The 27,106-nt window shown below is 38.5% G+C and overlaps 1 protein-coding gene across 2 annotated transcripts in view; it reads right to left on the reverse strand.

The window, feature by feature from the left end:
- Positions 1–163: 163 nt before the first annotated feature.
- Positions 164–27,106, reverse strand: part of psda (pleckstrin and Sec7 domain containing a) — a 34,756-nt gene continuing 7,813 nt past the window's right edge. For both annotated transcript variants that reach the window (XM_053679824.1, XM_053679823.1), the window contains exons 7-13: positions 18,088–18,131; positions 14,571–14,761; positions 13,898–13,968; positions 11,192–11,349; positions 7,502–7,646; positions 6,153–6,296; positions 164–5,752 (exon numbers count right to left, since the gene is read on the reverse strand). In XM_053679824.1, the coding sequence (XP_053535799.1) occupies positions 5,519–5,752; positions 6,153–6,296; positions 7,502–7,646; positions 11,192–11,349; positions 13,898–13,968; positions 14,571–14,761; positions 18,088–18,131 (987 nt within the window). In that variant the 3' untranslated portion in view covers positions 164–5,518. The remainder of the gene's footprint in view (positions 5,753–6,152; positions 6,297–7,501; positions 7,647–11,191; positions 11,350–13,897; positions 13,969–14,570; positions 14,762–18,087; positions 18,132–27,106) is intronic.

Raw genomic sequence — 27,106 nt, forward strand, 5'->3', positions numbered from 1 at the left:
TCTTCCACTACCTTGACCAGGACAAAGCAGTTACTGAAGACAAATGAATGTTTAACTTTTATTTGGGATTAAGGATTCACTCAGCCTTTAAATCTTAATTCACTACTGGACATTTGGCAGATAATGGGTTTATTATATCTATGCCTCCAAAACATACAAACAATAGAGCATAATAATTTTATTACCGAGCAGCTGAAACATAATACAGTATGTAAAACTACAAGCAAACACTGAACTAACAAAAAAATGTTACAGTATTAAAACATACAGTAGACCACTGTGGTGTCACTGAACTGCTCAGTGTTCCCTGTAAAAACACTGTAAAACTTTTGTCAAAACATTTCATCATAAACACACTCAACAAGACATGAATTATAAATCTGCACAATATATAAATAGATCTCGTCATTCAATAACGTCTGCACAAATATTACCCAAAGTGCAGTGGGGCATCACAATTTAAGTGCTATACTGTAGATGCTGATTTAGCTCTTATGTTTAATGTGTATAAAGTCAGAATTAATACAGATGTGTGACAAATTAAAGGGAAAAACATCATAAAGTGTTTTAGTAAGGTTGGGTCGCCATGAGCTGCTTAAACAGCTTCAGTGTACAGTCATTTCTTCTGTTTTTGTGTATATCTCATACAAAATTGTTTCAGAAATTAATACAAAATCTAAGATAAAACAAAGGTAACCTGAATTAACACAAAATACAGTTTTTAAATGATGTTATTTACTGAAGCAAAAGAGTTATCCAATACCAACTGAGCCTGGGTGAAAATGTATTTTCCCCCATAGTTACTAATTCCCCAAATCTATGAAACTGCATTCATAATGGGGTTAAGATGGACTAGATGCACCCAGGCCTGATTACTGCAAACCCTGTTCAATCACATCAACACTTAAATAGAATTTTTTCAACAGCGTGACGTTGGTTAAAGGTCTTACCCATTAACACACTATGCCAAAAATTAAAGTTTGTTTGTGATTTAACGCCATGCCAGCTTCTATGGCTATTTTCATGGCGATCCAAGATTGAAAGTAAGCCCTGAAATGATGAGGAAGAAGGTGATTGAAATACATCAGTCTGGGAAGGGTTACAAAGCTATTTCAAATATTGGAGACTCTGGAACTCCCAACGAACCACAATGAAAGCCATCATCACCAAATGGAAAAACTTGGCACAGTAGTGAACCTTCCCAGAAGTGGCCGACCTTCCACAATTCTTCCAAGAGCACAGCAACGACTCATCCAGCAAGTCACAAAAGAGCCAAGGACAACATCAAAGGAACTACAGGACTTCACTGTTCATGGCTCTATCAGAAAGACACTGGGCAATAATGACATCCATGGAACAGTGGTGAGGTGAAAACCACTGCTAACACAGAGGAACATTAAGGCTCTTCAGAATTTTGCCAAAACACACCTTGAATATCCTCAAACATTTTGGGAAAATGTTCTGTGGATTGATGAGTCGAAAGTGGAAGACAGTGGTCCCGTTACATCTGGCATAAACCAAACACTGAATTCCACAAAACGGAACATTATACCTACAGTCAACATGGTGGTGCATGTGTGATAGTGTGGGGATGCTTTGCTGCTTCAGGGCCTGGGCAACTTGTGATAATTGAGGGAAACATGAATTTTGTTCTCTGGCAAAAAATCCTAAAGGGGACTGTCCGGTCTTCAGTCCGTAAATTGGAACTCAAGTGCAACTGGATTATGCAGCAACACAATGATCCAAAGCACAAGAGTAAGTCCTAGTAAGTGAAAGACTGGTCTCCAGTTATCAGAAGTGTTTGGTTGCAGTTATTGCTGCTAAAGGTGGCACAACCAGATTTTAAGTTTAAGAGGGCAATTAGTTTTTCCACATGAGGTGTTGGATAACTTTTTTTTTTGCTTCAATAAAAAATAAATAAAAACTACTGTGTGTTTACCCAGGTTGCCTTTGTTTTATGTTGTACTTCATTTGAAGATCTAAAACTATTTAGTATAAGATGTACACAAAAACAGAAGAAATCAGGCAAATACTTTTTCACAGCACTGTACCTTGGCCCACATTCTACAAGTCTCTGGAACTGTACTGGAGCGATGAACACCATTCTTCCCAAAGATCTCCCATCACTCCAATGATTGGATCAAAATGATCAGTCAGTCAGTCTAAATGATCCAAATGATCAGTCAGTTGTTTTGATCAGTCATGTTTGTATCACAATGATAAGTTAGAAGAACTTTGTAATGACTTGAGGTGAGTTTTTGCTTGAAGGGTACAAGTGGACCCAAACCATGCCAGCAAAATGCCTACAGCATAACATGTTTTTTCTTTAAGGTGTCAGCCGCCTGTATATGTTTTTTTTTCTCATTCATAAGTTTGCAGCTCTAACAGTCATTTTAGCTCTTTGTGACCTGCCTGGTAACAGATTTTTTAAAAATATTTTTTTATTATTTTTATTTTACAATATATCGGATTCTTTAGTTCCTGCTATGATGAAAATACATCATTAAGAAATACTTCACAGACATTCAGTCACATTTGTGTCTGCCTCAATACCTGTGCTATAATTCTTTTAAGCGCAATATAAATAATTGTTCTCCAATACAGCTGAGGTAATACAGGTTATCTCTCCTCTACTGCCCCTTTCTGGCAGCAGAAATGTGGCATCACTGCAGTATTTGAAAACGGGAGCCTGAGAAAAAAATGTCTTTGCCACACAATAAGGTCATCAGTAGAAACATGTTCATTTTTTCATCTAATCGATGTTTATCAGTCATCCACATTCAGAGTCAGCATACACAATGTACAATTCTCACATAAACACTAAAGCAGAACATTGCTGGTGATACCTATGTGCACATGACACACCTTCTTCTAAACCAGTCGTTCTGAAACATTTTGCATCTCCTTTAACTTTAAATAAAATCTGCGAACCCTCACAGCACTGATTTATTTTTACAAACATAGTCCAGCATAATATATTGTATTTTGGCTATTTATTGGGGCCACATAGCTTTTTAATTCTTTTCCTTGGATAGAACAAGTTTTTATCAAATTTCATTTTTAGTAAATATTTTTTAAAATAATGTCAATGTGTCATTAGGTTCAAGTCAACATTATTCAGATGCATGTTTGTTTTTGAGTTCCTGAGGTTTGGATTATAATCATTCAATTCAAGTGCCAAACAAACCAGGCTAATACAGTCCCCTCCAAAAGTATTGCAACAACAAGGCCAATTTTATTCCTTTCTCTATACACTGAAGACATTTAGGTTTGAGATCAAAAGATGAATATAAAACAATAGATCAGACTTTCAGCTTTCATTTCCTCATATTTACATCTATAAATAAAAACATGGCACCTTTGGTGGCAGACCACCCATTTTTTAGGTGAGTAAAAGCATAAAAACAGATAGTCCTAAATTGAATAACACTTAATATCTGGTTGCTTATCCTTTGCTTGCGATAACTGCATCAAGCTGGTGACCCAATGACATCACCTAACTGTTGCATTATTCTTTTCTTTCAGTTGTTTGTTTTGAGGGGTGTCTCCCTTCAGTCTCCTCTTCAGGAAGTGAAATGCTGCTCAATTGGTTTAAGGTCTGGTGATTGACTTGGTCAGTCTAAAAACTTCCAATTGCCCCCCCCCAGAAAGACTTCTGGAGACTTCTGAATTCATTCTGCTGCTACCATCATGAGTTACATCATCAATAAAGATTAGGGAGCCTGTTCCAGAATCAGCCGTGCAAGCCCAAACCATGACACTACCTCCACCATGAGCTCGTATGTTTTGGATCATGAGCAGATCATTTGGTCTTTCCTTCACTTTGATAGAGGTTAATTCTGGCTCCAGAACTTTTGTGGCTCATCTCTGTATTTCTTTGCAAATTCCAATTTAGCCTTCTGAATCTTACTGCTGATGAGTGGTTTGCATTTTATGGTATGCCCTCTATATTTTATTTGAATGGTGGATTGTGATACCTTCACCCCTGCCCTGTAGAGGTTGTAGGAGGTTGTTGGTGACTAACTGTTGTTTTGGGGGTTTTCTTCACAGCTCTCGCAACGTTTCTGTCATCAATTGCTGTTGTTTTTCTTGGCATGTTCCATGTCTGGTTGTTCGTACACCATGGTTTCTTTCTTTTTAAGGACATTCCAAATTGTTGTATCGGCTATGCCCAATGCTTGTACAATGGCTCTGATAAATTTTTCTTGCCTTCAGATTGGCTTGCTTTTCTCCTTTAGACAGCTCTCTGGTCTTCATGTTGGTTTATCCTTTTTACCAACATAGGGCTCAAACCAAGAGTAGACATTCAGAGCCATTCATTCTTTAAACAATCAATTTAACAGAGCACACCTGGGCAGCAAGAAACACCTCAGTCACATGTTCCAGTATTTTTTTGATCACTTGAAAAAATGGGTTGGTTCAAACAAAAGGTGTTTAACACATCTAGATGTAAATCTAGCTGTAAAAAAAGCTGAAATTCTGATCTATCATGTCATATGTTTTGATGTCAAACCCAAATGTCTTCAATGTATTGCAAAAAAAAAAATAATAAAAAAATAGAATTGTCCTTGCCAGTCCAATACATTTGGAGGGGCTGGCAAGAATAACACTAAGAAATCAATAATAAATATAATAATTTTTGTAATAGTGGGTGGTGATTTCAATCATTGTAACAAAATAAAACAAACAAAAAACATCACAGTCCCCCTGGCTATACTTTGTGGACCCCTGGGGGTTCCAAGACCCCCTTTGAGAACCATGCCTCTAAACTATTAATTTTTGCGAGCTGTAGTGTGCTTTCATGTAAAAAATAAATAAATAAATAAATAAAAATACAATACATACACTGGGAATGCAAAGAGAGAACTGATTGTCTTTACATCACAAGCATGCTCGAAACATGATTTCAAAAGATCTATACACGTACATTATACTATCCAAAGGTATGTTCAAGCAAGAAAATTGGAAAAGAAAAAAACATTTTGGGACACAACTTCTAGTAATCAAAAAAAGGAAATTACCTCTGTGATAATGCATGTGCTTCCAAAGAGGCTCAGATTTTGTCTTCAAACACTGTCTTCAGATCCATTGTGGTGGATAGTCTTGTACTTGGCTTGTGTGGGCATGTTGTTTGATAAAAAAAAAAAAAAAAAGATGCGCAAAAAGCTTTAAGTAGTCTATGACTTCTATACAGCATATATGTTAAGCTAAGAGAAGTATAAAGCCAGGCTAAAAAGGTGATAAAGATAAAGGGAGGATGGCTATATTCACACTCCTCTGCCCTCTGTAGGCCTGTTTTGCATTCACTGGCCACAAAAACATGCTTTCATGAGGAAGCGAGGCGACTAATCATACCCAGCTTCGATCTTGGATCACCTCCGAGTGCACGACGTGTGCGGCCACTGCAGTGTAGTGCACAAACTGCCATTTTTTCCCCTTCATATCGATGCTCTTCTCAGCCTTTCAGTCTGGATCAGAAGCACCATAAAGCAGCTATCAAGTGCTCTGGATAGTGGACTCACTGTTTCACGGCTGGCTTGTGTCTCTGGCCCTCACTTCGGCTGCTCTTCTTACTTCTGGAACTGCAGCTGCTGGCGCTAGCGTGGCTGGTGTCATGTGCCAGCGTGGGGCTGGAGCTGGTCCGCTGCAGAGTGCCATCAGTAAACAAACGAGCCTCAAATGCCGTCAGATCTGACTCACCCATGCGAATCTTCGCTCTCAGTAACATGGCGTACGTCCCATAGCGGGTTTTCTAAAAGATGAACGGACGGATTTGTATTTAGAGATTTCGAATGCTTGTAGAGAATTGGAACTATTTCAGATCTTGGTCATGAACTAAAACAACTAATGCTCAGAGAAGGCAAAGTGAATTAGACATGACACATGTCAATTGTGGATCATCTCACCTGGATACTGTAGACCTAAGAACTGCTGCTCTAATCATAGACTGTTTTGTTCTCATCCCAGGACTCTTATTCACAGTTTGCTCATTTTGAACATCATTTCAACACACTTAGTACTGTCTGCCTTGTCTCTTTACCCCTGTATACTGCAATGCTTTATAATCCCACTATCCGGCATCACCCAGAAGAGGATGGGTTCCCTTTTAAGCTTTAAAGAAGAATGAAATCCTCTTCAGCAGGAAGCCTCACCTCAAACTCCAGGAACTCCTCTCGCTGCTTGGCCTCTTCTTGCTCCTTCCCCTTGGGCTTCCGCTCCTGAAGAATAGAGCGCAGCTCCTGCAGCTCAGAGGAGACAGATCTGAAGCGCATTTCATGGGATTTCACTTGCTCCTCCTAAACAGAGAGTTACCAGAAAATAAGGGAAAATATCAGCTATGTTTGTACACACTAAAAATTCAATAACAACAACCAATAACTCATCAGCCTAAAACATTCACGTATACATCTAATTCAGAACTGACAGACTGAGATCACGCTAAAGTGGATAATGTGTTTAATAATCTGTTACTTAATCTGGTCAGAGGGTGATGATTCATTTTCTATTAACAGCAGCTTTAACAATTGTGCTGGCTGCAGGACACAGCTTTAAATGAATGCCCTTGTTCTAACGTGTTATCGTTTCTATAGTAAAAACGTACTAACAACTCAGTAACTAGTAATTTACTTACAATGTAATAACAACTGGTGGATGTTCCACATAAACGATTTAAAAAAACAAAACATTTGTAACTGTTCAAATGGTGGTTTTCTGTGAGAAGACATTTATTTAGCATTTTTGGAAGGAGTCTCCAGTGTCAGCTATGTATCAATCAGAAGGAAAAGCTGTAGCTTTAAGTTTTCCAAAATGGAAAAGCCTTCAAGACAAGAGGAGTCTGCGGTTTCTTGGTAACATAACAAGCTGCGTTCTTTATCGACAAAAGAAATAGAAAAAGAACAACCTTTTTTAGCTGCTATACCTTCAGGAAGTAACACTATAAACGAATAAAATGTATGACGCGTCATTCTTAAATATAATATTACTAGTGTTGGCAAATTGTAGTGATATAAAAGGAATCAGACACTTTAGGATGATCTATTATGGGAAAATAATCAACTTTGGTGTAGTAACAATTACTCTGCTTTATTGATTATTCTTCTATAAAAGTATTGTCCCATGTTGTTTTATTCCTTACCTACAAAATCTGATCACTTTTATAGTCAGAAATAGTTGTGTCCATTCTATGAGTAGGCTTTTGGGTCTCAAAAAAAAAAGAAAGAAAAAGCTGAGTAGCTGGGCATTTAACTAATAATTTGAAGCAGAATGCTGTGGGACATAAATTTCTCTTGCTTTTCTCATTCTGTTGAGAATGGCAATATTTAATATTTGTTTAAAACACAAGGAAAGCAGCCGAACGCGTTGCTAATTTGATGAACTAATGTATGAACAGCTCTTACAAAATGTGTCAAATTGCCAAATTTACACACATTTCCTGATAAGTGGGTTGGTGGCTGGAGGGAATAAAGTATTAAAAAGAAGTTGAAACAAGAACGTTAAGTACCTGGGACAGTTTGGTGGTGGAGCCCGGTAGAAGAGGCCGGCTAAACTTTTTCTGTGAGCCGATGGCTGCTGGAAAGGGAGGGGCAGAAAACATGGCTGCCACTGTGTTGATGCGCGTGATCCAGGACTGCATCTGCTCCGCATTGCTGGGAGAGAAGAGAGAGCAGCCACAGGGAATGAAGAAAAGATAAGTACTGCATTGACTCCAGGTTGTTATGACAGATGGGTTATGTTGCATTATACGGTTTTATTTTAAGCAATATAATAAATATGAACTGACATAGTTCAAGAGTAGAAATGGTAAGTATGTAATACATTCAGCTCAAGACTGAGGTGGATTACGGTTATTTTGACCGAGGTTGGGTTTACTGAGAGTTTGACTCATTTTACTGAGAGTTCAACAGATCGTGAGTGAAAGTGGTTTTCTAACAAGAAAGCAGATCTTTATGCCCATTAATTATGGTGGATCCAGGGTTTGCTTAAAGTTCACTGGGGTGTGATCTTTTCCCAGGGCAAGGTATCAAAAATGACAATTAGGTCAACTTGTCACAATACGTCCTGTTCCAAGTTTTAGAGTCGGCTTGTTGGCAAATCTACAGTGTGCACATAATATCACGTTACAGGACTCTGCAGTGTTTTCATATACACGTTAATGACTTTCATTTTGCAAGTTTATGCAAAATTCACATCTCGTGACAGCCTGCATGCATTAAAAAATATCCTCAAAAGGGTCATTAGCAGGTTCTGTTGCATGATGGCATGCATCACACACAGGAATAGTGGCTGTTCATTACAGTGTGAATGCTGGCAATGGGACCAAGAAAGATTGGTCCCGTTGCAAGAAAGATTCAGACCTACTGTACAGTCGCTCGTTTTCCAAATGCTCATGAATTTTTTTTGATGAATTGAAGTGTAATTATGTATTTAGAGAAGTTTATTATATATAAGTGCAATTATTTCACAGATCAGAAGAAACTGTTCTTTGTGAAAACACACCTACATATACGCCCTCCCATGAATGAGCCCATAATCTGGCTGTGAACTATAAATCAGCATATAAATAGACCTATTTAAATGGACCTATAAATATGTCCATTTAAAAATGCTGCACTACAAACAGATATAGAAGACCAAAACAAATATAAATTGAAGCAATCCTGTAAACTACACAAGTGTATATTTCTGAGTGTGCAGGACTACGTTTCTCATGAATAGCACTGTGTGCACGAGTGTTTCGGTAGATTTATCTAGGCCAGACTCTCAGGCTGGAGAGGATCCATTCCCCTGAGAGCCACATGACAGAACATCCATCTGGGTGGAGCTCTCTGACGAGGCCACTATGAGCTCTGCATTTAATCAACACCCAGAAGTCAGGGCACTCAGTGTGCACGTTTTTTTTTGTTTTTTTTTTGTGTGTGTGTGTGTGTATACAGTCGTGTGGAAAAATGAGTACACCCCATGGAAATTGTTGGCTTTTTTGACATATTTGGACAAGCAAACATTTGATCCTCTTTGAAACAGTGCCTATTAATAAAGCTGATACACTCTATCAAATGACATAAAATTGACATTTTGTAGTAATTCTCACAATTTAAATGAACAAAAAACAGATCAGTCACAAGGAAAAAAGTAAACACACCCCTACATTTATCACACTTTCAAGTCCATATCATTAGAATCAGGTGTTGAAGTTTGGGTGCCAGTGATTAGAACCTGCTTAGGGAGTGCAGGTGGAACCGGTCTTATTTATACCCCTTTCATATCTAGTGTCTGGTGTTCCCTTTGTTATTGAGGTGTGTGGTGTCATAATGCCAAGATCTAAAGAGTTCTGTAAGGCCTTCAGAAAAAAAGGTTGTGGATGCCTACGAGTCTGGCAAGGTGTTTAAAAAGATCTCCAAATTATTTGAAAAATATCATTCCATTAGACCAATGACAGCTTTTCAGGAGAAGCACCTCATACCAACTGTGAAGCACAATGGTGGAAATGTTGTGGTTTGGTGTTGATTCGATGCCTCATGGACTGGACAACTTGCATTCATTGATTCAGCTATGAATTCTGCATCATATCAAAGATGAAGATAATGTGAGGCCATCTGTCCAAAAGTTGAAGTTGAACCAAAAGTGGACCTTTAACAGAATAATAATCCTAATCACACCAGCAAATCCAGCAAGGAATGGCTTAAAAATAAGAAATGGAGGGTTATGTAATGGCCTAGAAAGCCTGGATTTGAACCCCATTGAAATGTTGTAGGGGATGTGAAATGGGCAGTACATGCAAGAAAACCTTCAAACATCTTACAACCGAAAGAAAATTGCATGGAAGAGTGGTCAAAATTTCCAGCAAGGCGATGTCAGACTGGTGGACGATTATGCAAAACGCCTACAAGAAGTTATTTCTGCTAAAGGGAGCAACACTAGCTTCTGAAGCTAAGGGTGTGCTACCTGTTTCCAAGAAGAATATCACATCTATTGATATTTCTGTTGAATAAATGATTGAAAAGGCTCATTTTCCTTGTAGTTTTGTTCAATTATATAAACTTTATAAATAGGCACTGTTTCAAAGACAATCACATGCTTGCTTGTACAAAAATGTCAAAAGACATATGACAAATCAGGGGCGGGGGGGGGGGGGGGGGGGGATGGGGGGGGTGTGCAATAAGTGAATAAGTGTCTTTCCCCCCAAATAAAAGACTCTTTATTTTCACAGTTTGTTATGTTACAGAGAAGCCACAAAGTCCTCCATCATGAAGACTCTACTATCTGAAAAAAAACCCCCACAAAAACCTAAAGTTACAGCGTTACCGCTGACTGGTACAAAGCACTGGCACTTCACTATCAATAACTGTACATGTGTTTTTGTTGTTGTTTAAGATTTGTTTGTGTGGTGCGTAAACCATACAAGTCCCTGTGAAATAGCTGTTACTATAGAGACAATCTATATATAAATATTCGAATCAGTTCATTAATATAAACCTGTGATTTATAATGTCATAGTTGCTGTTACAGAAATTTATTCAACACTTTCTGACCAACCAGAATCAAGAATTCAACATCACTGTGGCACTGGTATTTCTCCATACATAGGGGAAATTAGAACTTTTTAGCAAAATATCTCCCAAAATTTTTCATACTTATTTTTTTTTTCCAGACAGCCTTTAAAAATGCCTTCAACAAAAGAACAACATGTTGAAATCATTCTCATGGCTGGATTGGGAAGCTGTCGCAACGTTGCGGTGGACATAAAATTACATGTGTACATTAACACCAGATGTGTTAATACAAGTTCATTTTGAGTGGGAGCGACGGCTCCATATGTGTTTACAAAGAAATGGCAAACATGCAGAGCATGTCTTGTAAATAAAGTTACATTTTGCTATAAAATATAAAATAAAATGTTAATTCCCCTTATGAATGGAGACTTTTGTGAAAGTTTTGAAAATCCATTCTTATTCCCAGCCAGCAGTTCCCCAGTACCATTGTTTCAATACCACTGATTTAAGGAATAAATCAATTCATTTATTTTTAAAATCATAAATCATTTTACCTTAAGCATATTTTAAAATATACTGTACTGTATCTCCTGATGCAGTACAGGATTTGTACTTCTTACGGGAACTCACAGGACAATAACTGTGCAGTATCAGCTTAATTAACAAAAATATAATTTATGTACACATGCTGGAAGACTTACGGGGCCTGGAACAGGAAGACCCTCCAGTCAGCAGTGCGCAGGTAAAACACATTGGGTCTCTTGCTGTAGTCTGCTGCCTTCATAGCCAGAGAGTGGTGGATGGACACAGCATTCTTCAGATCCTCATCACACAGCTGCTTATGAGTGCCATATTCACTCTGAAAGCCAATCAGAGCAGAGAACGATATTAACATTGGACAGGCATGTCAGCAGAATTTGGTTTTCTGTATTGTTTCATTGTAAACATTCTATTATGCCTGTAGTGTTCGGGAAGCTACTTTGAAGCTGCAGATTTTCATGCTACTAATAGTTTGATGTTGTTAAGCTACAGTACCCCTTTTAAAAAGTAGTTAGCTACAGTACAAAAAGTAGCTAACTACATTGTAGCTACTTAAATGGGCAACATTTTTAGTATGTCTTGAATGTGAATCGGCTTATGAATAACTGTGCATAATTTTGCATAAAGAGATTAAACACAACTGAAAAATAATTCAGAACAATTATGAATTTATAATGTGCATATTGGGCTATTTATCAATTTAAAACAACGATTGTGTTCACCTCTATATGCGTCCTTAAATTTGTGCTTGAACTCTTATAATTGAAGTTTTGGACAAAGTATTTTAGACTGTTTTGCAGCATCTGGGCCAGGACAGCGTGCCATCATTGATGGAATAATGAATTCTGAATTATACTATCAAACTGTAAAGGAAAATGTCAGGACATGTGTCCATGAACTGAATCTCAAGAGAAAGTGGGTCATGCAGCAAGACAGCGATCCTAAGCACGCAAGTCATTCTACCAAAGAATGGTTAAAGAACTTAACTGAACTTCCTCTTTCTTAATTCTGACAAGACAGAAGTACTTGTACTAATACAACATTCAACTAGAAGTAAGCTTTCTGATTACATAGTAACTCTGGATGGCCTTTCTGTTTCAACATGTGCAGCAGTAAAAGACCTTGGTGTGATTATTGGCTCCAGTCTATCATTTGATGCTCATGTAGGTAATATTACTAGGATAGCCTTCTTTCATCTCAGAAATATTGCTAAAACAAGAAATAATGTCACTACATGATTCAGACAAACTAGTTCATGCTTTCGTCTCCTCTAGACTGGATTATTGTAATGCCTTACTGACTATATGTTCCAGTAGGTGCATAAACAAGCTCCAGTTAGACCAGAATGCAGCTCCAAGAGTCCACATCACCCCTATCTTATCCACACTGCATTGGCTCCCAGTAAAATTTCTCACTGATTATAAAATACTACTATTGACCTATAAAGTACTGAATGGTCTCGTGCCACAGTACCTGAGCGAACTTTTGGTTGTATATGATCCACCACACTTACTTAGATCAAAAGGTGCAGGCTATTTGTTGGTACCTCGAATAGTGCAGGCTACAGCAAGAGAAAGAGCTTTCTCTTACAAAGCCCCACAGTCATGGAAAAGCCTTCCAATTAGTGTTCAGGACTGAGACTTACGCTTTCCATGAATAGAGTTTTTCTACGCAAAAAACACTGTCTTATTCATTACAGGATAGTAAGCATACCTAACAATCTCTCCCTCTCTTTCCTTCCCTCTCCCTCTCTCCTTCTGTCGAGCTACACTTGATACTCCTGAGATGCCAGAAATCCTGACCCTTTCTGCTCTCCGGACCTGCCTGCTCCATCCTGATGTCCTACTTCTGGTTGGAGTTCTCATCAACTGGAGGCTACATTCTGCTGCTGAGGACGACCCCAAGCAGTGTAGCCTGGAGATTGCTGAGGATGGCACCAATTTAAATTGAGGTCCAAAACCATGGGAAATGTTCATTAGGGATAAATTCACACATTTAAAATGTGTATCCTGTGTTTATATGTTTCTGTAAAGCTGCTTTGAGACAACATCCATTGTAAAAAGTGCTATACAAATAAAATTGAACTGAATTTAATTGAATTAAAGAAGAATAAAGTTAATATTTTGGAATGGCCAAGTCAAAGTCCTGACCTTAATCCAAAAGAAATGTTGTGGAAGAACCTGAAGTAAGCAGTTCATTGAGGAAACCCACCAACATCCCAGAGTTGAAACTGTTCTGTACTGAGGAACTGTACTCAGGACTGATCAACAGTTACCGGAAATGTTTAGTTACAGTTATTGCTGCACGGGGAGGGGTCATAAAGATAGTGAAACATAGATAGTGAAACACAAAGACAGTGAAAGCAAAGGTTTGCATACTTTTGCCACTCAAAGATATGTAATATTGGATCATTTCCCTCAATAAATAAATGACCAAGTATAATATTTTTGTCTCATTTGTTCAACTGGGTTCTCTTTATCTACTTTTAGGACTTGTGTGAAAATCTGATGATGTTTTAGATTGTTTTAGATTTAGATATTTATGCAAAAATATAGAAAATTCTAAAGGGTTCATAAACTTTCAAGCACCACTGGATGTCTGTCAGCAGACTAAAATCAAGAAAATATTTGGAGACAAATTCCTTGTTCATGTTTAGAGTTTGATATAAATTTCAATCTAATTTGCAAGATGCAGTCACATTTGAAATGTTTATTGAAAGTTCAACTGCATTTGGACCTCCATTATAAGTGAGATGTGTAATTACACATACACTATAGATGCAATGGATTAATATTAAGTTAATATTAAAATTAATATTAAGTAAAAATCATGGAGTATTCCTTCAAATGAAAAGGTGTTAAGGTTACCTTCTGCAAATAAAGGACCAGTCCTTTCAGGATGGCATAAAATGTCTTCCATCCTCTCTTACCTCGAGGCGCTGTGAGAATAAGTTGGTATAGTTAGCAAATACATAAAATGATATAAATAATGTATAATATAAATATATAAGATATAAATAAAATATATAGAGAGTACTGTGCAAAAGTAAGACAACCTATTTTTAGTACAAACATTGTTATAGAATTTTATGCATATTCATTATGATGTCAAAAGTCTCCAGAAGAACTGTGGCAGGTTCTGTAAGATGCTCAGTAAATCTTACAGCTCATTTCCTTGTAAAACTGCACAAATTGTACCTGAGACTACTCTTATTGTTTTTAAAGCAAAGGGTCATCATACCAAATATGGACTATTTCATTTATTACTGTTTACTGCTCTTTATAGTATTTTTCATTAATGTAGAAACATTTAATTTCATTATTTTTGAAGTCATATTTGCTCTATAGCAATTCTTTGCATGTGCCTAAGACTTTTGCATAGTACTGCATGTAATCTGCATTAATAAATAACTGTGTTATAATTGGGGCGAGGTAATTATACTCCTTCATACAGATAAAACCCCATTCTTCACATTATTATTAGTTCTATGTTGCATGCATGCATGATGATGAAAAGTCATGCCAGAGGAGGGCAACGTACTCCGTTTGCCATCGGGGTCGGCATGAACTTTGCGCACGAGGAAGCCTTTCTTGTAGACCTGAGTGTTGGACTGCTGAGCCAGAGACACTAGAGGAGCCCCGCCGCTAGTAATCCTCTTCAGAGTGTAGGACGCAGAGTCTGTCCTGCTGTCGGCCAGCTCCGACACAGATTTACGCACTTCCTCTTCATCACTGTGAGTAATCAAACACACACACACACACACGCACACACACACACACACACACACACACACACACACACACACACACAGAGGGATGTGAACACTTGCTGGACATATTCTTACTATGAACCTGATTATAACAAACACAGTGGACCAGTTTGCTCTTCTTTCAAACTTCGGTTGGAGTTTTAGGATAACAGTCTTCCAGATAATTTGTATAATCTCTATCGAGAACATCACTATATTTCACTGATCTTCCATACTGTTACTGTATCCATGTATAATATTGGGAGCTTATAACAGTTAGAGTAAGGACAAAAGTCTGGCACCATAAATAAATAAATAAACAAACAAACAAAGAAATAATTATATCAAGTGAGAATTTCCTGAATGCAGTTGAATTTGTCTAATAGTTATCAACAATTAATAAAAACAATGATAAGATTATTAATCCTATCTGTAGACATATGTTACTCAGTTCAAGAGTAAAACTTGCTCTGTTTGGTAAAACTTTCATTTAAATTTCAGTAATTAATTATCTATATAATAGATAAATACTCAATACATAAATAGATAATACATACAGTAGTTTACACATTAATGATCAATAAATAAATAATTATTGTATAAAGCTAAAAATGCATTTTGTATAAAGTATTAATATTTAAGTATCAGTTTAAAAACAACTATTTTTAAATTATTGTTAAATGACTAACACAGCTCATAACACTGAAATGTAGTGCAAAAACTCTCAAGCATTCAATTCTGAATGTAGTTGAATTTGTTTAATATTTATCAATAGAAGAAAACGATTAAACAAACATACGATTATTCAGCCCAATTTCAGACATTTATTACTAATTTCAAACATAAAACTGTCTTGGTTTTTGGCAGAAATTTTGGTAACACTTTAATGAAATGTTTGCTAATACAAAATGTATAAGAAATTAATACAAAATTTGCACATTAAAGATGAATGAATAATTACTAAATATTTAGGTAACAATTTGAGAACTTTGTAAAAAAAAAAAATGTTTTTAAAGTTTGCTGACCTTTCAATATTTGTTTTCTAAAAACTGTTTTAATTAACATAGTTACAAATGTTTAAGTAGTTATAGTAAGCTAGTAGTTCTGCAAGAGAACTCTCTAATAGCTGCTTAGTTAATAGTGAACTACTCTAAATACTTAGAGTAATTAATTAGTATTCCTTAATAGTTTATAACCCTGTGTACCTGCTGGAATTTCTGACCACTCTTCCATGCAATATTCGTTCAGCTGCAAGATGTTTGAGGGTTTTCTTGCATGTACTGCCTGTTTCAAATCCCCCACAACATTTCAGACAGATGGCCTCAAATTATCTTCAAGCACTCTTTGATATGATGCAGAATTTGTAGTTGAATCAATGAATGCTGTCCAGTCCCTGAGGCAGTGAAGCAACCCCAATACATAACAGGTCCACCACCGTGCTTCACAGTTGGCATGAGGTGCTTCTCCTGAAAAGCTGTCTTTGGTCTGCGCCAGACATGTCTGCTGTTACTGTGGCCAAACAACTCTATCTTTAACTCATCTGTCCAGAGCACATTATTCCAAAAGGCCTGGTCTTTGCCTATATGTTCACTGGCAAACTGTAGTCTTGCAAAGGCTTTTTTCTGGCATGCCTCCAATGCAGGTAAAAGTTGTGCAATGTCTTTCTGATTGTAGAAGTATGCACTTTGACCCAAACAGTTGCAAGACTTACTAGCAGATCCTGTGATGAAATTTTGGGGTTCTTGGAGACTTCTTTTTGCATCAGATGGTCTGCTCTTGGGCTGAATTTGCTGGGATGGTCAATCCTGGTCATTTGAAATCTATGCCATTTGTAGATTATTTTCCTTACAGAGGAAGGATGTATTTCAAATAATTTGGAGATTTTTAAAATCCCTTTCCAGACTCATAGGCATCCACAAACTTTTTTCTCAAGGCCTTATAGAAGTCTTTAGATCTTGGCATGATGACACCACACACCTCAATAACAAAGGGAACACCAGACACTGGATATGAGAGGGGTATAAATAAAACCGGTTCTACCTGCACTCCTTAAACAGGTTCTAAGCACTGGCCCCCAATCTTGAACACCTGATTCTAATTATATGGATTTCAAAGTGTGATAAATGTAGGTTGTTCATTTAAATTGTGAAAATTGCTACAAACTGTCAATTTTATGTGTCATTTGATAGAGTGTATCAAATGTATTAATATGCACTCTTTCAAAGGGGATCAAATGTTGCTTGTCCAAATATGTGGAAAAAAAATACAAACAAACAAAAAAAACAACGTTTTTTTCCACATAACGATAATAATGTATTTGAATGAGTACATCAATATAAACCTTGCAGTCGGAACAACTATCAGACTTGTGCTGTTACAGAAAATTAATCACCACCATTTGTTATTGTTCTATTACTATGAAAAAGTGTGTTCTCCCCATGCTCCCCGTTTCTGGCATTGTGAAATGAATAAAACATCCATTTTGGTGGTCAAGGCATTGCCACCTAAACCAGCATATCAGCCCAACACACCCTAAAGGATGCCTGTACCTTTAAATATCCCTCCCTCTCTCTCTCAAACTGGTACGTAGTCTTTGCCTCCCAAACGGTAATGCTCTCATCTGTTGCTTAGTAACTGCTAGACTCCCTGCCAGGATCTGAGAGAGCGAGTATAAGAGAAGCAGAGTTAGTGAGAGTGAGAGAGTGAGAGAGAGAGAGAGAGAGAGAGAGAGAGAGAGAAAGAGATGAAAGGAGCACTGCTGAATGAAAGAGAATAGACGAGGAGACGCAGCCAACTCTCTCCTCCCTCGTTCACAGCAGACTAACAACAGTGTTAAAGCCCTAGAGGAGTCAAACGGCCCAGCAAGCTTGCCCTCTTGCTCTGCATGAGTGTGGAGCAGTGCAGTTACAAACGTGCATTAGGCAGAGAGAGATTTCGACCTGTAATTACACTGAGGTAACTAGGGAGCTGTAGCCATGGCAACAGAGTTCAGGAAGCCAAAGTCTAAATCAGGGACCAGGGCATCACGTGGCTTTGCCCAGGTTAGAAATACATCAGCTCACCGCAGCACACACACCTCAACCTGCTGGAGCAATGCCTCACCACCTTCCACGCACGTGCCTCTTGTGTTTTTAATCAGTGTTAGAGCTTCATTACTGCACATCACTGAGCATGAATATTTAGGACAAGGACTTGAGAATCCTGCTCTCATGTATGTTCATGATCTTAAGTATGCCTGAGAACTGAGAGGCAATAGATGACTGAAATAGCCTCTGAAGAATACATGAAATGAGAAAATGCTGAACTCACATTGTCCACTGCAACTTCTCATTCTTGATGGAGTTATAGAGTGCCTGCGAAGGACAGAAAAGAAACTTGTCAAAAAAAGTTTAATAGGTCAACACAGATAGAAATGTTCACATGTAAGATCAGCAATATTGTAGAGAAGTAATACGCTAAGTAGATCATATTTAATATTACATAACCAAGGGTTTAAAAATATATAAACTGAAACAAAACATTTTAAAGACATTTACAGGAGGCATGTAGCACTGCTGCCTCACAGTTCCAGGGTCCCCAGTTTAATCCTGAACATCTGTGATCGGTGTAGAGTTTTACATGTTTTACACATGTGCATATGAATTTCCTCTGGGTTCTTCGGTTTTCCTCCCACCTCCCAAAACATACAGGTGGCTTAGCAACTCTAACTGACCCCAAGGCATAAATGAGTGCATAGTGCCCTACGATATACTGGCATCACATTCAGGGTGCTTTCCCACTGGAATGAATTTATAAAATTAAAGCCACCAAGCAGAAGCCAAAGATTCTCAGTTGAGACAAAGGACATGATGTAGTATTATTCACCTATCCACTAGGCCTATGCTCCATCTAATAACAAATACTCAGCAAGCAGACATACCTTCTTCTTACGTGTTTGAGGATGGTTTTGGCCATCCTGCACTTTGCCCAGCAGATCAGGAAAAGCCAGGGGCCTGAGAGAGCGTGAACGTGGTGCTTTAGTGTAACGGAACGGCTCCATGATGCTAATGTCCCGGCCACACCGCACTGAGCAGAGAGAACGAGAGCGCAGCCGGCCAGCCGAGTGGATACTGTTCACGCCAATCATTTTTGAAATCCGGAGCCGAGATCCGCAACCGTCCTGAAGAGCTCACAGTTATCGCTGAAGTTTAGAAACAACTCTCGTGAGTGAAAACTTCTGAAGAAGGATGGGAGCTCCTTTTTCAGTTGGCTCACTTAGAAATCTTAGAACCTCTCTGGAGATGTCAGATGTTTGATTATGAATTCAGTTTTATGCATGAAGAAAGAACAGCGAGGCCAAACCTATGAGTTCCATCACAGGGCAAACTTTCTTTTCTTTTCTGAGAAAAAGCAGCAAGAAATTAAGGACAAAGAAAGAAGTGGTAGTGACAATATCCTGCTGATTCCCTGTTTTTTTTTCCATTTCACTGCAATTTATTTTTAATTATATAGAGTATATAATGGTGTATGTGACGAATAAAATCTTGAATGTTGAATCAGAGATGCCACATACATGCACAGCTGACAATGCACAAAGCTGGCACACTTGCAGGTTTGATACAAATTAAGCAGACAGTACAGTGACATGGCACAGCATAAGAGAAAATCAGACATGCACACATGTCCAAGTGAAAACGAACAAAAAGTGCAGCAAAAGAGTGAGACTTCAACTCCAGCCTCTACTCACAGCGGCATCCCAAAACTCGCTGTGACGTCACAGTCACTCCCCCCTTTTGGACGGGGAAAGAGACATCAAACGAAAGATGGCAAGGCATAGAAAGAGGACAGGCACTGCAGGATAGAATGTAGGCACAAAGCGCTGATTTGGTTGCTCTATAGTGGCATTGCAGGTTTCCTCTAGATCACCCTCTCCCTGTCTTTTCTCCATAGTGCTCCTGAAGTCTGCATATGTATCCTTTTGTAAGTGCCGTATTTCCTTCCTTTATCCAAGTTCTCTCACTTTTTGTTGCAATCTCTTTATCACTTCTTCTCTCGTGCACGCTGGAGCTTGATGCCGTGTGCATAGAAGGAACCAGAACACGCTTCACATCCCAGCCTTTTTTTTCTTGTATCCTCTGCTTTCCTCTCCTTCCAGTCTCCTTCTTCCTCTGCGCAGAAGATAGAAAACGGACTGAATTGCACTGAGAAGGAGATCTGATGTGGGAGGAGTACTCCCCCTCCCTCTCCCATTCTCTCCCTCTCCCAACATGTTCTTCTCTCAGCCTGGCCAGCGAATCGCACGTCTCCAATCTGCTCTGGTCCCGCCTTCTGGTGAATGTCAATCAGTGCGGAGTCCTGGCTTCCCCAACACAGCGCATCATACAGCAGCAGCACCACAATTAACCTGTTGCTCCGCCCCATGCATGAAATTATGTTGCATCACATTCAATTGAATGAATCTTTCATTCACAGCAGGTTGAAAGAATCTGCTCCTGTGCTAGGTGTTCATGTTCAAGGATACAACACAGGAGTAGGTTCATGATGTAATTAGGACAATGGGTCCACAGCACTGACATAAATAGAGATACTAGCATAAATGTGGATGCATATATTTCCTTCTCTCTGCTCATCAGTCTCTCGCTTGTCTCTGCGTTCTCTCTCTTTCTCGAACCTCTTCTTTCTCTTCTCTCTCTGACAGCTTAGGGACACCGGGTACTCTGCAAGCTCTATGAATCTTGCCTTAGTCAACTATGACCTGCTTCTGTGTTCCCCATCACCCAGCTGGCAGGCAGCATGTTGCTCTCCCCACCACCACCAACATATGGGCACCAGTTCTCAGCATGGCAATGTGCCGAGTCAGAGTCACTTATTGGCACTGCCGAGCCCCAAGTTAAACTGTAGGCTGTAGCAGTTCCAAATGTACCATTCATTCATTCATCTTTCAGCAAGTGCTTTATCCTGATGCAAAGCCTATCCCTGGAAGAGATTCCAGTCCATTGCAGGGCACCATGCACACACATGTTCATACACTCATTCACACGTAGGGCTAATTAAGCGTAGTCAATCCACTTGCATTCATATTTTTAAGACGAGGAGGAAACCAGAGATCCTGAAAAGGGAAACTACTCAAGCTTAGGATTGAACCAGGGACCCAGGATATATATATATATATATATATATATATATATATATATATATATATATATATATATATATATATATATATATATATATATGCACACACACACATCAAATATATATGTATACATACACACACACACACACACACACACACACACACACACACGCAGTATTCCAGGAAAACAAAACAAAACAAAAATTAACATTTTAGTTGAAAGTTTTAGTTTTTAACAACCCTATGACCCCTGTAATCGTTCTTGCTCATTTTTAGGAATGGTGCCAATAATTCTAGAGGGAACTGTCATGCTGTAAAATGTGGCATGTAGTATTAAACTATAATAATCAGGTAAATATAACGAGCTAAAGATGATTCAAGGGCTGTAGTACAGACACATCACAATTCCAAACCTGTGAAAAAATAAATAAATTAAAATCTCAGCCCTCTATTAATAACATATGGAGCTGAATCTTTATGTTGATGAAATGCATTTTAAAGCCAGAGCAGTGGTGAGAAAGCCTGTTTAGCTGTCAGTGTGGGCAGCGTGATAATGTGGTACAGCTCTCGACTCATATTTGCATATCTTCCACAACCTCAATCCAGGAGACACAGAAAAATTACACTTCGCACACAATAAGGTATGGCAGGAAAACAATTTGTAGTTTGGAAGAGGTGGGAAAGGGAAGGAGGGGGAGACAGAGGAAGACCATGATAGAGATGGAGATAGAGAGATTTGCAGTGCCTTTATGGCACCACCATGACAAAAAGCTCATCTCAGCAGGCGGTAGCCAAATTCCCATCTGTTACACTCCTCTGTCCTCCCTTCCTCCCTCTTTTCAGTGAGATCAGAAGCCTCACAGTCCCTCTATACTGAGCTACACACCAACGCAAAGCTTCACCTGTTGCCTCATGAACATCTCCACACATTTCTTGCCTACACTCCACACTAGTAGCCATTCTAGGAATTAGTTATTAGTTATATGAATGGACGAAATCAAGAGATAACAAGAGATCCTGTGTTTTTCTAGATGAAACTGACATAAGAGCTCTGTGTATAATTTAGTACCTACTTATTTGATGCTGACATCATCTTAGTAACTGGGCAACCCTCGAAAATATTCTGTTGCCAAGAAACATGAAACATCAGCGGTGTGATGGTGGTGTGCTTTAAGACAGTTTGCATATTGTGTTTAATAACAGATCTGTGTCATGTCAGTCCACATGACATGCATTAATGGAATAAAATAAATCAATAAATCAGATTCAGAATCAGAATCAAACCAAAAAACAAACCAGTTAAGGCCCAGATACGGATACCCAGTACTGGTTTGCTATATAAAACGTGCAAAACAATGAATTCCAGCGAGAAAAAGAAAGAGAGACCGGCTGGAATAAAAAGAGAGACGGAGAAAGAGAGGAACGGAGAGAGCACAGTACACGAAGAAGCGAGGTGTCAAGCTGAGTGGCAGAATGTTCCAGAGAGCACTCAGTACTCAGTGCATCAGTGTCAGCGCCACAGGCAGGTCATATACACACACCATGTGCACAGACAAGTGCAAAGAAACAGATGAGAAAAACAAGGAAGGACAGAAGAGAAAATGGCATATATGATATAAAAATATATGGAATAAGGTGAGTGTAGAGAAGTATAAAGGCAGTGTATCAGAGAGCATTTCTACAGATTATAGATGAAACGATGTAGAAGATGGGAGTTTAAGAGCATGAAGGGTAAGACGGGAGAGCAGTGCCCTATTCGGACTGGATTTATTTTACATAGGGAGATGGGACAATTTAATTATTATCAGCGTAGCTCTTGATTTTAGTCCTATCAGAATCTGTCATGTCAGTAATTTTTACACTTTTAATTTATTTATTTATTTTTACAGATGTCACATTCCTGTGCCGGGAAAAATTACACTGTCTTTCATCTAGTATAGAAGACCAGCAGAAATAACCCCAGGAAAAATATATCCCTTCTGAGTTGATATACCATATGGCCAAAAGTATTTGGACACCTGATCACCACATCCATATATGGGCCTTCCACAAACTGTTGCCACAAATTCAGAAGCATGGAATTGTCTAAAATGAAACCTGTTCCAGCATGACAATACCCCTGTGCACAAAGCAAGGTACATACAGTCATAGTTTGCCAAGGTTGGAGAGGATACAGATAAATGGTAAATGGTCTGCACTTATATAGCACTTTTATCCAAAACGCTTTACACTGTGTCTCATTCACACACAAACTCACACACCAATGGTAACAGAGCTGCCATGCAAGGCGCTAACTTGCCATCAGCAACGTGGGGTTCAGTGTCTTACCCAAGGACACTTCAGTATGTGGAGTCATGTGGGCCGGGAATTGAATTGCCAACCCTACGATTAGTGGACAACCCGCTCTACCACGTGAGCCACAGCCGCCCTAAAATCAGATCCCTGATTTTAACCCTACTGAACACCTTTGAGATGAACTAGAACGCTGACTGTGCACCATGTCTTCTCATCTGTCATCAGTGCCTGACCTCACTATTGCTCTTATAGCTGAATGAGCAAAAATCCCCACAGCCATGCTCTGAAATCTAGTGGAAGGCCTTCCCAGATGAGTGGAGGATATTATAATATCATAATATCATAAGGGGGACTAAATCTATAATGGGATGTTCAACGAGCACATATGAATGTGTCCACATACTTTTGGCAATATAGTGTACATTGGTTAAGATTACATTATATCCAGTGGGAAAAGATGTGTTGCACTTTTTATTCTGTGTGAAGACACCAAGAAGCACTATTTTCTAATATCTCCATCAAAACCAAACAAAAACTAAGTTTAGAGCACAGCAGAATAAAATATACATCACGTTTACAAGGACTTCAGAGAAGTGTCACTTCTTGGTTTTATTATATACTTGGTTTAAATTATTGAGCACAGGTATAATCAATGTGCATGTCATGGCCTACTAATGATCAAGCATGATTTGCACAGCAAAAACTTATAATGAACATCAAACAGTTTCTTTTAAAGATATGAGGTGTAGTATACCTGGTACTTTAAGTGTGACAACCATGCATACATCATGAAGACAGTCCCATGTCCGTGACTTATACAGAGATTGCTTATCCTGTGTGAACTGATGATAATTACTACAGACATCCTCTAGCAGCATTACTTAACAGACATATGTCAGGACAAAAGAGGGGGCGGAAGGTGTTGGTGTTTTAGAGGGATGGTGTTTCAAAGCGAATGTGTGGGAGACAGAAAGAAAGAGAGTTGTTTGTTGTATGTGGCGGGGGCCCACTGTGATTTAAAAACCCGGCATGACCAGAGTGGTTCAGGTGCGGTCATAACGTGCCTGTTCTTTTTGTTCACTGATCTCGGTAATCCTGCTGGAGTGATAAAAATAGACTGCCTTTTTCACAAGCACACTTGAACACAGGAGGTTCAATGCCGACTCAAACAAATCCTCTACTGCGCAGATTGCAGATCCCAACATATCACACTCTTATTGTGTATTTATAATTAGGCTGTGCTTGAAAGAGGTGGGAATCACCACACAGAACAATTACATCACCCACTTATCAGCACAATTGCTCTTTCAAGCATCTAACTCAAAACATTAACAGCCTGTCATCATTACTGTGCTGCTGATGCTACAATCAAAACAAAACTGGTCCAATTAGTGATTAGTGACACATTGGTTATTTAATGTGCCTTATGCATTGTTTTGTCATGTTAACACTCTTTATAGAGTATGTAAAGCACTGTATGTTTTTTTAAACTGAAAATGCATTACAATAAAGATTATTATTGTATTATAAAAATGGCTTATTTACCTCATTCAGTGCTTATGATCTGTACTTTTAAGGTCCAATAAAAGTTTATGGAAGGGGAAAAAAAAAGCTATTAAGATGTGAGATTCCATATTTCAACTACTGCATCTACAAAATCATAGCATGAAATCACTGACCATCAGTGCAAACTGATATCATTATCTTCCCCTGTAGCAGATTGCATCTTAAACAGCCACCCACACTGGCTTTCCTACACACACATGCTAGCAGATTAATCACACCCTCGGCTTCTGCACATTCTTTATCAAGTCACCTTCCTGTTGCTAGGTTCAGCTGTTATTATTCTGCACTGTGTTTTACATATTGCATTCTGCATGTGAACATACAGTAAACGCACCACATCACTGACTGATGATCACTGCTTAAGTCATTATGCAATGAAAAGAGAAGGACATCTTTATCATTTTTACCCAATTTCAACACAATTTGTCTCAAAACAGCTTTTACAGAAATCTAGATGTAGACTGAGATTCCTAATGAGCAAGCCAGAGGCAACAGTGTAATCTCCCTGAGATGACATGAGGAAGAAAAAGGACTCAGTAGGGAGCCCATCCTCTTCTGGGTGTCACAGGATAATGGGATTCTCAATCATTACTGTATACAGGTGCAAAAGAGGAAAGACATGTATTGAAAGGATGGTTGTATGAGCATCATAGTCATTATGATTATAGCAGCAGTTCTTAGGTACAAGTCTATGGTATCTGGATGAGATTACCCACTGAAGAAAAGGTGAGACTTGAGCACAAAGTACAGTATTTTTAGGAAGTGGAAATCTTTAAGGCATCTGTTTGAAACGGTACCTATTAATAAAGTTAATATGCTTGAACAAACCCACTAGGAAAATTAGGTTTTTCAATCATTTATTTAACAGAAATATCAATAGATTGTTCTGTGGAAAAAGTAAGTACACCCTTGGCCTCAGAAGCTAGTATTACCACATTTAGCAGAAATAACTTCTTGTAGGTGAATTGCATAATTGTCCAGTCTTGCTGGAAATTTTGACCACTCTACCATGCAATATTTTTCCAGTTGCAATATGTTTGAACGTTTTCCTGCATGCACTGTCCGTTTCAAATCCCCCATGACGTTTCGATGGGATTCAAATTCAAGCTTTGACTAGGCCATTCCATAACCCTCCATTTCTTATTTTTGAGCCATTCCTTGGTGGATTTGCTAGTGTGCTTAGGATCATTATCCTGTTGAAAGGTCCATTTTTGGTTCAACTTCGGGACAGATGGCCTCACGTTATCTTCAAGCACTCTTTGATATGATGCAGAATTCATAGTTGAATCAATGAATGCATGCTGTCCAGTCCCTGAGGGAGTGAAGCAAACCTAATCCATAACATTTCCACCACCGCGTTTCCCAGTTGGCATGAGGTGCTTCTTTGGTCTGTCTTTGGTCTGCGTCAAACCTCTCTGCTGTTACTGTGGCCAAACAACTCTATCTTTGATTTGTCTGTCCAGAGCACATTATTCAAAAAGGTCTTTGCCTATACGCCCATAGGCAACCTGTAGTCTCCCGCCTCCCATGCAGGTTAAATTTGTGCAATCTCTAGAAGCATGCACTTTGACACCAACAGTTGCAGGCCTTACTTTACTAGCAGATCCTGTGATGTAATTTTCAGGGTTCTTGGAAACAACTTTTTCCATCAGATGGTCTGCTCTTAGGCTGAATTTGCCGGGACGGCCTGTCCTGGACAAATTGGCAGTTGCTTGAAGTCTGCACCATTTGTAGTTTTTTAGTTGCATTGGCACCTATTTGTATCTCTTAGTTTCTTATTATTATCATTATTCCCTACTGGGCGTCTTTGGCTGCCCTATGAACCGTAAGTAGGGAAATTATGAAATTTTAGTTTGAAATTTTTTAGGAAAATTTAGTATCTGGACCAATTATGGGCTCTCTATGACCAACTCTCTAGCGTCAGCACTAGTACAAAAATTCACTTTTCAAATGGTTATAATTGTTGATCACTTTGTCCTAGAGAAAGGAAATTTAGTTCATCAGATTATTCTCCTCATGTTGATCACAATCCATGTCTTACATTAAGACTCCACCCATTACAGAAGTTATCATTTTGAAATATACAGTATTCAGTTTTTTCACTACTCTTTACTAAAATTTTGTCTAATTATTATCAACATTGGCTCAGATGATCATAGGACAGAGCTGCACAAAAGTGACTTAACAGAACTTTGATATTCATATTTCTTCAAAAGTTACGATATCGCAAATTTAACAATGTTGACCCAAAATTGGATCAGAGGCTTTATCTCGGTCATACTTTGATCAATCATAATGAAACTTATGGTGTCCTCAGATTCAGTGGGTCAAGGCAAATCTGTGGATAACAAT

This window comes from Ictalurus punctatus, chromosome 3 (assembly GCF_001660625.3).
Source record: "Ictalurus punctatus breed USDA103 chromosome 3, Coco_2.0, whole genome shotgun sequence".
In the NCBI taxonomy this organism is placed as follows: Eukaryota; Metazoa; Chordata; class Actinopteri; order Siluriformes; family Ictaluridae; genus Ictalurus; species Ictalurus punctatus.